The 13,891-nt window shown below is 53.0% G+C and overlaps 1 protein-coding gene across 5 annotated transcripts in view; it reads right to left on the bottom strand.

The window, feature by feature from the left end:
• Positions 1-13,382, bottom strand: part of SEZ6L2 (seizure related 6 homolog like 2) — a 29,117-nt gene extending 15,735 nt beyond the window's left edge. For 2 of the 5 annotated variants that reach the window (XM_030798083.1, XM_030798075.1), the window contains exons 1-7: positions 12,748-13,382; positions 11,638-11,769; positions 10,604-10,903; positions 9,499-9,638; positions 9,032-9,233; positions 1,979-2,164; positions 1,087-1,255 (exon numbers count right to left, since the gene is read on the bottom strand). In XM_030798083.1, coding sequence (XP_030653943.1) covers positions 1,087-1,255; positions 1,979-2,164; positions 9,032-9,233; positions 9,499-9,638; positions 10,604-10,903; positions 11,638-11,769; positions 12,748-12,826 — 1,208 coding nt within the window. In that variant the 5' untranslated portion in view covers positions 12,827-13,382. Of the gene's footprint in view, positions 1-1,086; positions 1,256-1,978; positions 2,165-9,031; positions 9,234-9,498; positions 9,639-10,603; positions 10,904-11,637; positions 11,770-12,138; positions 12,714-12,747 lie in introns of those variants that run through there. The other 3 variants (XM_030798069.1, XM_030798061.1, XM_030798086.1) reach the window with 2 other exon arrangements.
• Positions 13,383-13,891: the final 509 nt, after the last annotated feature.

A 13,891-nucleotide genomic window follows, 5' to 3' on the forward strand; every position in this document is an offset into this window, starting at 1 on the left:
CTGAGGCAGGAGAATCGCTTGAGCCCGGGAGGCAGAGGTTGTAGTGAGCTGAGATCGCGCCACTGCACTCCAGTCTGGGCGACAGGGAGAGACTCCATCTCAAAAAAAAAAAAAGAGGGTAGCAGACACTTTTATAGTGCTTATTGCCCTAGGCGCCATTCTAAGGACTTTATATAATTTCAGCACTTATCCTCACAGAAACCTGAAGAGGGAGGTACTGTTATCTCCATTCTACAGATGAGGAAACTGAGGTGCAAAGAAGTTGAGTGATTTGTCTAAGGTTGCACAGCTACACTTCCTAAGAAAGGCTTAGGACTGGCCAGGCGCGGTGGCTCACACCTGTAATTCCAGCACTTTGGGAGGCCAAGGTGGGCAGATCACCTGAGGTTGGGAGTTTGAGACCAGCCTGACCAACATGGAGAAACCACATCTCTACCAAAAATACAAAATTAGCTGGGCATGGTGGTGCATGCCTGTAATCCCAGCTAATCAGGAGGCTAAGACAGGAGAATCGCTTGAACCCCTCCTGAGACAGAAGAATCGCTTGAATTTGAGAGGCGGAGGTTGCAGTAAGCCAAGACTGCGGCACTGCGCTCCAGCCTGGGCAACAAGAGTGAAACTCTGTCTCAAAAAAAAAAAAAAAAAAGGCTTAGGACTAAGCTGTGATGCATATCTCAACCAGGATCCACCCCAGCTGTGTCCAAGTCCCCACTTAGCCTCCCTATTTCCCTGAGGTGGGAACTTCTTTTTTTTTTTTAAGACAGAGTCTTGTTCTGTCGCCCAGGATGGAGTGCAGCAGTGCGATCTTGGCTCACTGCAAGCTCTGCCTCCTGGGTTCACACCATTCTCCTGCCTCATTCTCCCGAGTAGCTGGGACTACAGGTGCCCACCACCATGCCTGGCTAATTTTTTTTTTTTTTTTTGTATTTTTAGTAGAGATGGGGTTTCACCATGTTAGCCAGGATGGTCTCGATCTCCTGACCTTGTGATTCGCCTGCCTCGGCCTCCCAAAGTGCTGGGATTACAGGCATGAGCCACCATGCCCGGCCAAGGTGGGGACTTCTGACCCAAGACCCAGACCCTTACCGGTCATTGTCCTCATCCAGCGAGACCCTCTCGAAGTGCAGGTGCAGCCGGCGCCCCTCAGCTGCTTCAATGACCCAACGGCAGGTGAGGTTGGGCCCTACAGCTCCCCCAGGCTCTGGGGACACGATGCGACCCAGTGTGGCATTGTGGATGGTGCCACCACAGGATGCTGTGGGCAGAGGAGGGGCACGTTAAGGCCAGCTTGAGGTGACTTGTGCTTCTCCTCGGGGCCTCGGCCCGTTTTCAGAGCTGTTGCATTCACACCTTTGGCTGGGACCCGGCCCAGGGTTAGCCTCTGTCCCATGGAGTCGCCCCAGAGGACAGGACCTTCTCCAGGCATGAGCCAGGAGAGAAACCAGCCCCGGTACAGGAGAACCCCAGGATTGACACCTCCTAGGATGGAGACACCACTAAAATGAAGACTCTCCAGCTGCGGACACTCTAGGATGGGGAGTTACGAGGATCCCTAAAATTCAAAGCCTCAGCTGGGAAATCTTCAGGACAGGACTTTCAGAGTGAAGACGCCACGGGATGGGAATCCCAGTAAGAGGCTCTCCAGGATAGAAGCCCTCTGGACATGGACCCTAAAAATGGCTTCCTCTAAGATGAGGACGCTACCCCAGAAGGGACCTCCAGAATGGTGACTCCCAAAATAAAATCTCCAGTGGGACACCCTGAGATGGAGACCACCCAAGGATGGAGACACCCCAAGGAGAGAGACCCTCTGCATAAAGAGCTCTGGCTGCAGACCCCAGGATGGGGACTCCTCAGGGTAAACACCCCTTCAGAATGGGTTTTCCCCAAAGGTGGACACCTGGACACCCCTGAGATAGGACCCTCCCAATAGGGTTCCCAGAACAGACACCCGCACCCACTGTGGCAGGAGACTCACCCATGCAGCTGGGGGTTTCACCATTCCAGGATGGCCGGGTGCCATTGAGGCAGATGAGGGTCTCCTCTCCTTGCAGCTGGTAGCCTGAATCACAGTGAAAGGTTGCAGTGCCCCCGGGGTGCAGGTCCGTCACACTCACGTCCCCATGGGTCGGCCGGGGAGGGAAGCCACAGCTCAGGAGGTAGGCTGCACCAGACAGACAGCGGGTAGCAGGGCTCACTTTCCCATGCCACCCTCTCATACTGATCCCCCAGCACTTCCCCCCTCTCCTTTCAGGCCAACCTTCCAGGGGCACACACTGGCGCCATACTGGCGTACATACCGAGAAATAAGAGCTCCTCACACAGGCACCTTGCCTCACGAAGAGGAAATTGCAACATCCCTTATCTCCCCCACTCATTGTAATTCACCCTCGTTGGCACCCATTTTATAGATGAGGTATCCGAGGTTCAAACAAGTTATTCTGGACCCCGCTACTCATTTGTTGTGTGACTTCAGGCAAATCAATGAACTACTCTGAACTTCATCCAGCTCTAATAACAGATAGTATTTGCAGAGCTTGTTCAGCTCCCAAAATGAGTCCACATAGAGATTTTGAGGTCAGCAGACAAAGATTATGTGACCTGGCTAGGCGTGGTGGCTCACGCCTGTAATCCCAGCACTTTTGGAGGCCAAGGCAGGTGGATCACGAAGTCAGGAGTTCGAGACCAGCCTGGCCAACATGGTAAAACCCCATCTCTAAAAAATACAAAAATTAGCCAGGCGTGGTGGTGGGCGCCTGTAATCCCAGCTACTTGGGAGGCTGAAGCAGGAGAATCACTTGAACCTGGGAGGCAGAGGTTGCAGTGAGCCGAGATCATCCCATTGCACTCCAGCCTGGGCCACAAGAGCAAAACTCTGTCTCGAAAAAAAAAAAAAAAGATTATGTGACCTGTTTTGCAGGTGTGAACACTGAGGCTCCAAGTTATTAAATGTCTCTTTTGATTTTTCTCCCCTCCACACACACAGCCTTTCTTCCACCAAGGTGCCCTGTGGTACACCCTCAGCTCCTCAGCTTCCATCCAGAAGAACCACTTGAAACTTCTTCTTTTTTTTTTTTTTTTTTTGAGACAGGGTCTCACTCTGTTGCCCAGGCTGAAGTGCAGTGGCGTGATCATAGCTCACTGGAACCTTGAACTCCTGGCCTCAAGCAATCCTCCTGACCCAGCCGCCCAAGTAGCTGGGACTACAGGTTTGTGCCACCATGCCCCGCTAATTTTTAAATTTTGTGTAGAGATGACATCTCAGTATGTTGCCCAGGCTGGTCTTGAACTCCTGGCCTCAAGCAAACATGAAACTTCTTGAGGAAATTTGACTATTTTGTCTTTATTTTTTTTGTTCTTGTTTTTGAGGAGAAGTCTCACTCTGTTGCCCAGGCTAGAGTGCAATGGCATACAAACTCGGCTCACTACAACCTCCGTCTCCTGGGTTCAAGCAATTCTCCTGCCTCAGCCTGCCAAGTAGCTGGGATTACAGGTGTGTGCCACCATGCCTAGCTAATTTTTGTATTTTTGGTACAGATGGGATTTTACCATGTTGGCCAGGGTGGTCTCGAACTCCTGATCTCTTCAGACCTCCTGACTTCACTTTCATTGAGGGATTCATTTATAGGCCACTGAGTATTAAGATCTTTAAAGACAAAATAGTCTTTAAAGGCACAGTGGCTCACACCTGTAATCCTAGCACTTTGGGAGTGGATCTGAGGCGGGTGGATCACCTGAGGTCAGGAAAAAGACCCAGGCCTTGTCATCAGGAGTCCATTGTCTACTGAGATAAACATAAGAACAACCTTCTAGAACACAGTGGTTTCAATAAATGGTAGCCTCGGGAATGGCTGCCCATGCCCAACAGAACCAAGTCTGAATGCTTTAGTTTGACATTCAAGCCCCTTCCACAGTTAAATGCAGCCCAGCGCATTCCAGCTTCAGGGTTGATCTCCCAAGACCAATATAGCCTACACAACACAGTTTTGTGACTCCTTAAGTTTCCACCTCCATATTTTCGCTTGTGCTCTCCACCTACTTTCTCATCTTTTAAGAGATCAGACTGGGGGGCTTACATACCACCTCTTCCAGGAAGCCTTCCTGACTCTACATCTCTCCAACAGTTACTTATTCTCTTACCTATACACAGCCCTGCATGCATGATTTTGTCATCACATTAACCATTGTCTTTTTTTTTTTTTTTTTTTTGAGAGAGTCTCACTCTGTCACCCAGTCTGGAGTGCAGTGGCTTGATCTCAGCTCATTGCAACTTTTACCTCCCGGGTTCAAGTAATTCTCCTCCCTCAGCCTCCCAAGTAGCTGGGGTTATAGGCGTGTGCCACGACTCCTGGCTAATTTTTGTATTTTTATTATTATTTATTTTATTATTTTTTTTTGACACAGAGTCTTGCTCTGTCACCCAGGCTGAAGTGCAGTGACACAATCTTGGCTCACTGCAACCTCCGCCTCCCAGGTTCAAGCAATTCTCCGGCCTCAGCCTCCTGAGTAGCTGGGATTACAGGCATGAGCCACCACACCCAGCTAATTCCTCTTTTTTTTTTTTTTTTTTGAGATGGAGTCTCCCTCTGTTGCCCAGGCTGGAGTGTGGTGGCGCGATCTCGGCTCACTGCAAGCTCCACCTCCCGGGTTCATGCCGTTCTCCTGCTTCAGCCTCCCAAGTAGCTGGGACTACAGGCACCCGCCACCACGGCCGGCTAATTTTTTTGTATTTTTAGTAGAGACGAGGTTTTCACCGTGTTAGCCAGGATGGTCTCGATCTCCTGACCTCCTGATCCGCCCGCCTCGGCCTCCCAAAGTGCTGGGATTACAGGTGTGAGCCAAAGCGCCCAGCCAGGCCCAGCTAATTTCTGTATTTTTAGTAGAGACGGTGTTTCACCATTTTGGTCAGGCTGGTCTCGAACTCCTGACCTCATGATCTCCCCGCCTCGGCCTCCCAAAGTGCTGCAATTACAGGCGTGCACCACCGTGCCGGTATTTTTAGTACAGACAGTGTTTCACTATGTTGGCCAGGCTGGTCTCGAACTCCTGACCTCAGGTGATCCACCCACCTTGGCCTCCCAAAGTGCTGGGATTACAGGCGTGAGCCACCATGCCTGGCCTAACCACTGTCTACACTGGCCCAAGCCTTATTTATTTTGTGTCTAAAAGACTAGTCTATGAGGTCAGGAGTTCCAGACCAGCCTGGCCAACATGGTGAAACCCTGTCTCTGCTAAAAATACAAAAAATTAGCTGGGCATGGTGGCACACGCCTATAATCCCAGCTACTCAGGAGGCTGAGACAGGAGAATCGCTTGAACCCAGGGGGCGGAGGTTGCAGGGAGCCGAGATTGTGCCATTGCACTCCAGCCTGGGCAGCAGAATGAGACTCCGTCTCAAAAAAAAAAAAAAAAAAAAAAGGGCTAGCCTGGCTGATCAATGGGTGCAGCCAAGAGGCAGCATGAAACGGTGCAAAGACCATTGGATTTGTCATCAGGCAGACCTGAGTTCCAGTTCTAGCTCCAGAACTTACTAACTACATGATTTGAGCAGGTGACTTCATCTCTAGGGGCCTCTCACCTATTAACGGCAATAATAATTCCTATCAGGGAAGATTGGCCTGAAAATTAAATAAAAGAAACACGCAAAGCACCTGGCACATAGAAGCTGCTGAGAAAACGTTAATCACCCGCCCCTCAGCCTCAGTTAATGAATGACTGGGAGCCAGGGACTCGGGGATCTGGTGTCTGGCTGCAATAAACGTGCAGGTGGCTGAGCAATCTACATAACCTTTGGGTCTTTTCCTTCCTTTGAGAGATGGAACTGACAATGGCCACTCTCAGGGTTCCTGTGAGAAGCAAATGAAACTAAGGTTGGTGAAAGGGCTTTGTAATGGGAAAGTTTGCTGAACTTGGGGTGAGGGAGCCTTTGGCTTTTCAGAGAAGCTAATGAGGCCACTCTGGACCAGAGGCCCCAGCTAGTGCAGGTTGGGAAGGGCTGAAACAGGGCCTCGGTCCCAAAGGCGCCCAGTGCAGCTGTGAAGCAGGGAAGACTGAGCAATGAAGGCCAATTTATGCAATAGTCCTGCTTCCCCAAATGTTCCACTTAGCCTAAGGAGTCCTATTTTCAGTGCCCTGGGGAAGTGGCTGCTTAAAGGAGCCAGTGGGGAGCCATATCTTCGGATTTCACAATATCTGAAATCCAGCACTTGGCCCGGGCCCTCCAGGGATGCTCTTGCTCCCCAATAACCAGGTCCCTACTGCCAAATACACGTCTCCCAGCTTGCTGGCCCCCCGATGAATAGGCACCTTTGCTAGGCACACATGAGCCCCTAAGGCAGGTCCTGAGCAGAGGCCTCAAAAGAGGCTGGAGAGGACGTGAGAACAGGATTCAGGGTGCACCCTGCATGAGGCACACAAGGCATCTGTGGTCAGCAGAGCTTTCAAGGAGGGCAGAGTGCATGACACCAGCCAAGGCCATGCGGTGATGTGAAGGGGGCATTGGCCCGACACACAGTTCTCTCTGTCTCCACGAAGCATAGGAAGACAGTGGTGTCTGGAACAGGGCACTGGCTGGGCCCCTTTCTTCATACTCATGTCTGCTAGAACATACCCTTGTACTGTGGGAAAGTTCCCGCACACACAGGTAAGCGTGGATGTACACACATGTGCAGGTCATCTGTCATAGGTCCTAACAAATGCAGTCGTGCGTGAATACAGCCCCCCTTTCCCGCCCCCAGAAGTCAGAAGGATCTTTCTAAGTTGCAAATCTGAGGCTCTCACTTTCCTGCTTAAAACATTTCAGGCCAGGCGCCATGGCTCACGCCTGTAATCCCAGCACTTCGGGAGGTCAAGGCAGGAGGATCTCCTGAGGTTGGGAGTTCGAGACCAGCCTGACCAACATGGAGAAAGCCCGTCTCTACTAAAAATACAAAGTTAGCCAGAAGTGGTGGCCCATGCTTGTAATCCCAGCTACTCAGGAGGCTGAGGCAGGAAAATTGCTTGAACCCAGGAGGCAGAGGCTGCGGTGAGCCAAGATTGCGCCATTGCCCTCCAGCTTGGGCAACAAGAGCAAAACTCCATCTCAAAAAAATAAATAAATTAATTAATTAATAAAATTCAAATTAGGAGGCCTGGTGTGGTGGCTCATGCCTGTAATCCCAGCACTTTGGGAGGCCAAGGCAGGTGGATCACTTGAGGTCAGGAGTTCGAGACCAGCCTGGCCAACATGGTGAAACCCCATCTCTACTAAAAATACAAAAATTAGCCAGGCATGGTGGCAGGTGCCTGTAATCCCAGATACTCAGGAAGCTGAGGCAAGAGAATCATTTGAAGCTGGGAGGCAGAGGTTGCAGTGAGCCAAGGTCATCACCACTGCACTCCAGCCTGGGCAACAAAGTGAGACTCTGTCTCAAAAAAAAAAAAAAAAAAAAATTCAAATATCTCCCTGTCACACCTGCAGGTTGAAGTAGTCTGAATTCCTTACTGAAGCAGATAAGACTCTTTATGGTCTGAATCTGACCTGCCTCCCAGCCTGGTCTCTGGCCCATTTCCCCTTCACCCCTTTCTGTGCTTTGAAAGTAATAGCAGTGACTGACAGTTTTGAGCTCTCACTGTGTACCACATGCTGTTTGTGTTTTTGTTTGTTTTGTTTTGTTTTTGTTTGTTTTTGAGACAGAGTTTCACTTTTGTCACCTAGGCTGGAGTACAATGGCGAATCTCAGCTCACTGCAACCTCCGCCTCCTGGGTTCAAACAATTCTCTTGCCTCAGCCTCCCAAGTAACTGGGATTACAGGTGCTTGCCACCATGCCAGGCTAATTTTTGTATTTTTAGTAGAGATAGGGTTTCACCATGCTGGCCAGGCTGGTCTTGAACTCCTGAACTCAGGTGATCCACCCGCCTTGGCCTCCCAAAGTGCTGAGATTACAGTAGTGAGCCACCACGCCAGGCCACACACTGTTTTAAACACTTGACATGTATTAATTCATTTGACCTTCCCCATAATACCAAGTTGTGATCCCTATTTTTCAGATGAGATCGTGAGGCACAGAAAAGTTAAGTAACTTGTCCCAGGTCACATAGCTAGGACAATTCTATCTTCCATGCTGAATTCCCTCACCTCATCTGGGGGGTCACATCTTCTCTCTCTGGGTCTTGGAGTGTGCTTTTTCATCCACTTAGCCATCTGCCTCCCTCCTTCTCTCCCTCCCTCCCACCCTTTCCCTGGTGAATTTATCCTTCAGGTCTCAGCTTAGTCATCATCTCCTCCAAGAAGATGTCCCCATATTCCTTGGGAGAAATTTAGGTCCCTTGGCTATGTGCTGCCCCCGCTGGCGTTTCCGCCATCATATTCCTTATCTCCTTGAATTATAACCATCCTGATTACTCATCTGTCTTCCTACCTAGATTCTGAGCTCGTTGAAACCAGATTTACACCTGGTTTGTTCATTCCTCCTCCAAGGCTAACACAGGTCCTGGTATGAAGCAAGCACTTGATAAACATTTGTTGGGTTCAATGGATGAATTGTCCCTTGAATGTGTGCACAGATCTGTGAGTGTGTGAGACAAGTATGCATGGGCCTCCTCTGAGGGCCCTGCCCCCCAGGGTCACAGTCAGGAGGAAAAGCCCCCCTCAGCACCCTGTGCTTCGATGGTTCTTAAAGATGTCCCCTTTATAGGCCGGGCACAGTGGCTCTTGCCTGTAATCCCAGCACTTTGGGAGGTTGAGGCGGGTGGATCACGAAGTCAGGAGATCGAGACCATCCTGGCTAACACGGTGAAATCCCATCTCTACTAAAAATACAAAAAATTAGCTGGGCTTGGTGGCGGGCATCTGTAGTCCCAGCTACTTGAGAGGCTGAGGCAAGAGAATGGCGTGAACCTGGGAGGCAGAGCTTGCAGTGAGCTGAGATCGTGCCACTGACCACCAGTCTGGGAGACAGAGCAAGACTCTGTCTCAAAAAAAAAAAAAAAAAAGTCCCCTGTATGCAATATGGCCCCTGCCCTTCCAGCAGCACCCTCAAACTCCTCACCCTGATAGTGGATCCTGAAGCCACCGCCCCTTGGGACCCGTGGGCTCTGGAAGTGCAGAAGCAGCCGGTTGGTTGGGCTCCGAAGGACTTGTCCTTCTCCAAGCATGGACGAGTTGGCCAGGAGTTGGGGGGCCAGGCCTGGGGATCCCCCACCAGCCAGCACCAGGAGCTCCTCTTCCTGTGACAGGTTCAGCGTCTGCACCTAGAGAAGCCAGACACAGACCCGCCAGGGCAAGTCAGCCAGGGGTTTGACTTCCAAAGCCCCTGTGCTGTGCCTTTGCCCTGTGCCTTTGCCCTTTGCCCAAAAGGCACCGCACTGCTACCCAAGTTGTAGAAATCTAGAAGAGTTTTTGAGGTCACCTGAGTCATCAAACAGGTTTTTTGGCTCCCAGGCCAAACCCGTGCACACCCACAGCCCAGAGGAAAAGGCTTGGAAGCTGCACAGTCACATGCTTTGGTCCAGTTACCTGGATCTCAATGCCGTAGCCAGGGTAGACATGGATGCTGTAAGTGCAGTCCAGGAGCCCCAGGGTGCGGCTGGCAGGGCTCCCCAGATCTGGAGACTCCACATACCCTTCGCCCTCGGAGATGTTGTTATTACATAGAACTGAGGAGATACAAATGGCTGGGATGGAAGGAATGCCTGTGCTCTTGCCCTCCCAGCCAAGCAACTCTGAAGGCCTTCATCTACCTTCTCCTTCGCACCTCTCATCATTTTTTTGTTTTGTTTTGAGACAGGGTCTCGCTCTGTCACCCAGGCTGGAGTGCAGTGGCACAATCATGGCTCACTGCAGTCTCAAACTCCTGGGCTCAAGTGATCCTCCCTCCTCAGCCTCCCAAGTAGCTGGGCCCACAGGTGCGCATCACCATGCTGAGCCAATTTTTTAAATTTTTTGTAGAAATGGGGTCTTGCCATGTTTCCCAGGCTGGACTCAAACTCCTGGCCTCAAGCGATCCTCCTGCCTTGGCCTCCCAAATCACTGGGATTACAGGTGTGCACTGCTGTGCCCCCGCACCATCTTTTAATTTTTTATTTTTATTTTTTTTAAGATGGAGTTTCCCTCTTGTTGCCCAGGCTAGAGTGCAATGGCTGGATCTCAGCTCACCACAACCTCCGCCTCCCAGGTTCAAGCAATTCTCCTGCCTCAGACTTCTGAGTAGCTGGGATTACAGGCATGCTCCCCCATGCCTGGCTAATTTTGTATTTTTAGTAGAGATGGGGTTTCTCCACGTTGGTCAGGCTGGTCTCGAACTCCCAACCTCAGGTGATCTGCCTGCCTGGCCTCCCAAAGTGCTGGGATTACAGGCTAGAGCCACCACGCCCGGCACCATCTTTAAACAATGCTCCCTCTCCCACCTGAGCCAGAACTCCCTTTCCCAACTGTTATATAGCTGAAACAATTGGAACACTGCCTGGTACATAGTAAGGGTACAGAAATGCTACCTTTGTTATTATTATTCTCCCATCTGTACCCAGGACTCCTTCCACAGTTCCCAGCAGCCTCTCTCCCATCCATCCCCAGCATGTACCTCTCTGGTGCTCCCACCCCCATCCCCTTGCTGTCACCTCACCTGGGCTGGTCACCGTAGTGGTAACAGTTGTCGTGGTGATGATGGTGGTCGTTGTCTCCTCCTCTCCTCCCTCAGGCCCAAGGGGAGGCCCTGGGGAGGCAGGGCTGGGTGGGGGTGGGGCTGTGGTTCCTGGGGGCGGGGTCAGCAGTTCTGGCGCAGTGGGGCCTGCCCCCCTGACCCCGTTAGGTGTGACGGCTGTTGTCAAAGGCCCTGTCCCCGGCTCAGTGGCCCGTGGCAGGAAGGGCACTGTGAGAGTCTGGCCGGCCGGAGGGGTGGCTAGCGTGGGGTCCGGATCAGATCCTGGGACAGTGCAGGGAATGTCAGAGCACAGGAGGAGCACATGGAGGACCTTGGGTGGGGAGCAGGGCTGAGGGAAGCTGGGGGTTCCCCTGCCATACCCCAAAAGCCTCCCGCACAAGGTACAGCACCCCCCACCTTTCCCTTCCCCACCCCAGCCCCTACCTCCTCCCAAGGCTTCCACAGCCTGAGTCCCCCCTCTTTCTCTTCTGGTCCCTTCTCTCCACCCAGCCCTTTCCACGCTGATACTCCTCTCCCTGAGCCTCTCTCTCTGCCTCCTCACTCAGATCAGGTTCTGTCTCTGGTTATCTCCTCTCTCCTCTGTCTCGTTCTCTCTGGAACTCTTTATTTCCTCATTTCCCTGTTTAGTATTCTGATTGCACTCTGATTTCATGATTCGAGATCCACTAGTTTTTGTGTTTCATTCTCTCTCTCTCTCTGTCTTCCACCATTTCTCTGACTCTGGTTCTCTGAATTTCCATCTCTTTTTCTATGTGTCTGTTTTTCTGTCTGACCGTCTCCTAATCATTCTGTCTCTGTCTCTGGTTCTGTCTGTGCCCAGGTTTGACTTTCTCCGACAGTCTCGTTCTGTGTCCCCTGAATCTCACAGGAATGCAGGCTTTTTCCTCCTCTGCAGTCTCTCTCTGCCTGCTCTTCTCTAGCCTGGCTCCCCATCTCCCTGAGCCCATGTCCCTCCCTCTGCCTCTAGGCCACTCCTGCCGCTCTGGGGGCCTCACCTGGCAGGTAGCCCATCTCTGGGCCCCTCCTCAGCAGGGCCCCATGAAGCAGTTCAGCCAGGGCCTCAGAGGCCACCGTGGGGGTCTCACTTCCAGGCTCTGGCAATATCTCCTCCTCCTTCAGGGGCAGACCTAGGAGGTGAAGTTGTGTGAGCTTCTCCACTTCCCCACACCCCTTCCTTCTCCAGAGAGATATTTTCTAGAACTCTTCCTCCCTCCTCCATCAGCTGGGCCTGCAGGGGCTCAGATGGTCCCAGGCTCGACTGAGGGCCAAGATCGGAGGAGGGGCTCCCAGCTGCCCTCATACTCCCACTCCCACACCTCTTCTCTCCCCTCCCCTCTCCCTTCTCCCCGGGCTGTGTGGGCCTTCATTGAACACTTTAGCTCTCATGAACCCTGGACAGCGCCAGCAAGGCAGAGGGGTCGCCGGTGCTGCCTTCCCTTTCATCTCAGTGGTGATCTCCCCCCAACCCTGGGGCTCTGCAGAGGGTCCGGCCGCACCTCCCAGCCCTTGCTTCCGCAGTGCCTGGCTTTCTCTCTGGGTTTCTGTCTCTGCAGCGTGGCTGTCTTTTCTCTTTCTCTCTCTCTCTCTCTCTCTCTCTCTCTCTCTCTCTCTCTCTCCCCCTCTCCCTCTCTCTGGTCCTCTGCAGTCTCTGCCTCCTCCTCTGGAGTCTGGCTGGGGGTCAGAGTGGGGGACTGAAAATCTGGTCTTTGAGCCCTGCCTCTGCTCATCTGTCTTTGTCCATTCATCCAAGAACATTTGTGTGTACAGCGCCTGGCATCTCTCTCAGCACCTCCATCTCCCACCCAGGTCCCTCTGTGCTTCTGCCGCCTCCGCAGACATCCCCCCAACTTTCCCAGCCCTCCTTCGTGGATCTAGCCCCTGAGACACTGCTAAAAGCTTCTCTCATTCATTTCCCTGCCTTCTCAATACTGAGGGTTAAGGGGCTTCGGGTTCAAGCCAGAAAGCTCTGGCTTGCCCCTTCCCCATCAGCTGTGCCTCTCCCCTCCCCCATGCGCTCGGAAGACCCAGGATGTTAAGAGAAAGGAGGGTGGAGGACCCCGCTGGACGCCTTCCTGGGGCCCACCCCCACACTCTCATGTCCTTACCCTGGATCCAGGGACAGCTCAGCAGAATTAGGAACAGCAGCTGGGGAGGCGGCGGGTGCTGGGCCCTGGGAGTCCCCATGGCGACTCACCCCGATCTCTCTCCTCTGTGCCTCTCTAAGTAATCTGGCTGCCACCTTTCCTCCGTCTCCGTTTATCTTTCCCTTTAATTCTTTTTTTTTTTTCCTGGTAGGGGTCAGCAAAGAAAGACAATTTCTCTGCCCCTTGGGATGGAGGGGCAGAATTGGGCTAGGGGTCGCCTGGAGCCCACCCCCCTTTGCTCAGTCTCCTCTGTCCTCTTCTCCCGGCTCTGTGGTAGAGGGGGCGCGGCTCCGGCTGCAGGGGGTGGGGCCGAGAGGGCCGAAGGGGCCGGGTGGCCTGGGTTACCCTCCTGCTCAGGCGCCTGGGTCCACTGGGCTGGCTGGACCCCAAGCTAGGGGACTGGGGAGGAGAAAGGCAGCTTCTGGGGGTTTAGGGTGGGGTCGAGGATCGGGGGGGTCCCCACTGGGCTCTAGCGGGGCTTGTCGGGGAGGGGAAGGGGTGGGTTGGGGAACTGGGAGAGCCAAAGCTCGGGCACTGGAGCTGCGGGAGGGAGAAGCTGAGAAAGGTGTCGAGCCCACGTCAGATCCTGGGGACGGGCGAAGGGAGGGGCCTGGGATTTATTTGACGGGGAGGGAGGAGGAGGAAGTGCAGATGGAGGAGGGAGGGATCATACGAGCCAGGGCCGTAATCCTCACTCCCGCGGCCCCTAGGGGAGGCAAAGGAAACTCTTTGGTCCCAGCAGTAATTAGCCCCCTCCGCCTGCCATTCCAGCACATCTGGAATCTGAATCTCCTCTTTCCAGGGCGCCGAGGGGCTGCACAGCTTGGTTCGCGCCTGCTGGGCCCCTCATTATGCCCCCTGTTCACATCCAGACCTTCCACGGGGCTTCCCTTCCCCTTTTACAGTAGCTCGGGTGGAATGGGCTCTCCCTCCTCCAGGAGAATGGCGAGCTTCCACGATTGTGACAAGTCTCGTGGGTGACGGGCCGGGGTTTGGGGAGGAGAGACAGACCCCTCCTCTTCCATAAACCATGACCCCGGCCAGCTAACAGGCGGCCTCGGCTCTGATTTTCCCTCCGGAGCGCCCTTTTCAGCACCAGCGGCGC

This window comes from Nomascus leucogenys, chromosome 2, assembly GCF_006542625.1.
Source record: "Nomascus leucogenys isolate Asia chromosome 2, Asia_NLE_v1, whole genome shotgun sequence".
NCBI lineage: Eukaryota > Metazoa > Chordata > Mammalia > Primates > Hylobatidae > Nomascus > Nomascus leucogenys.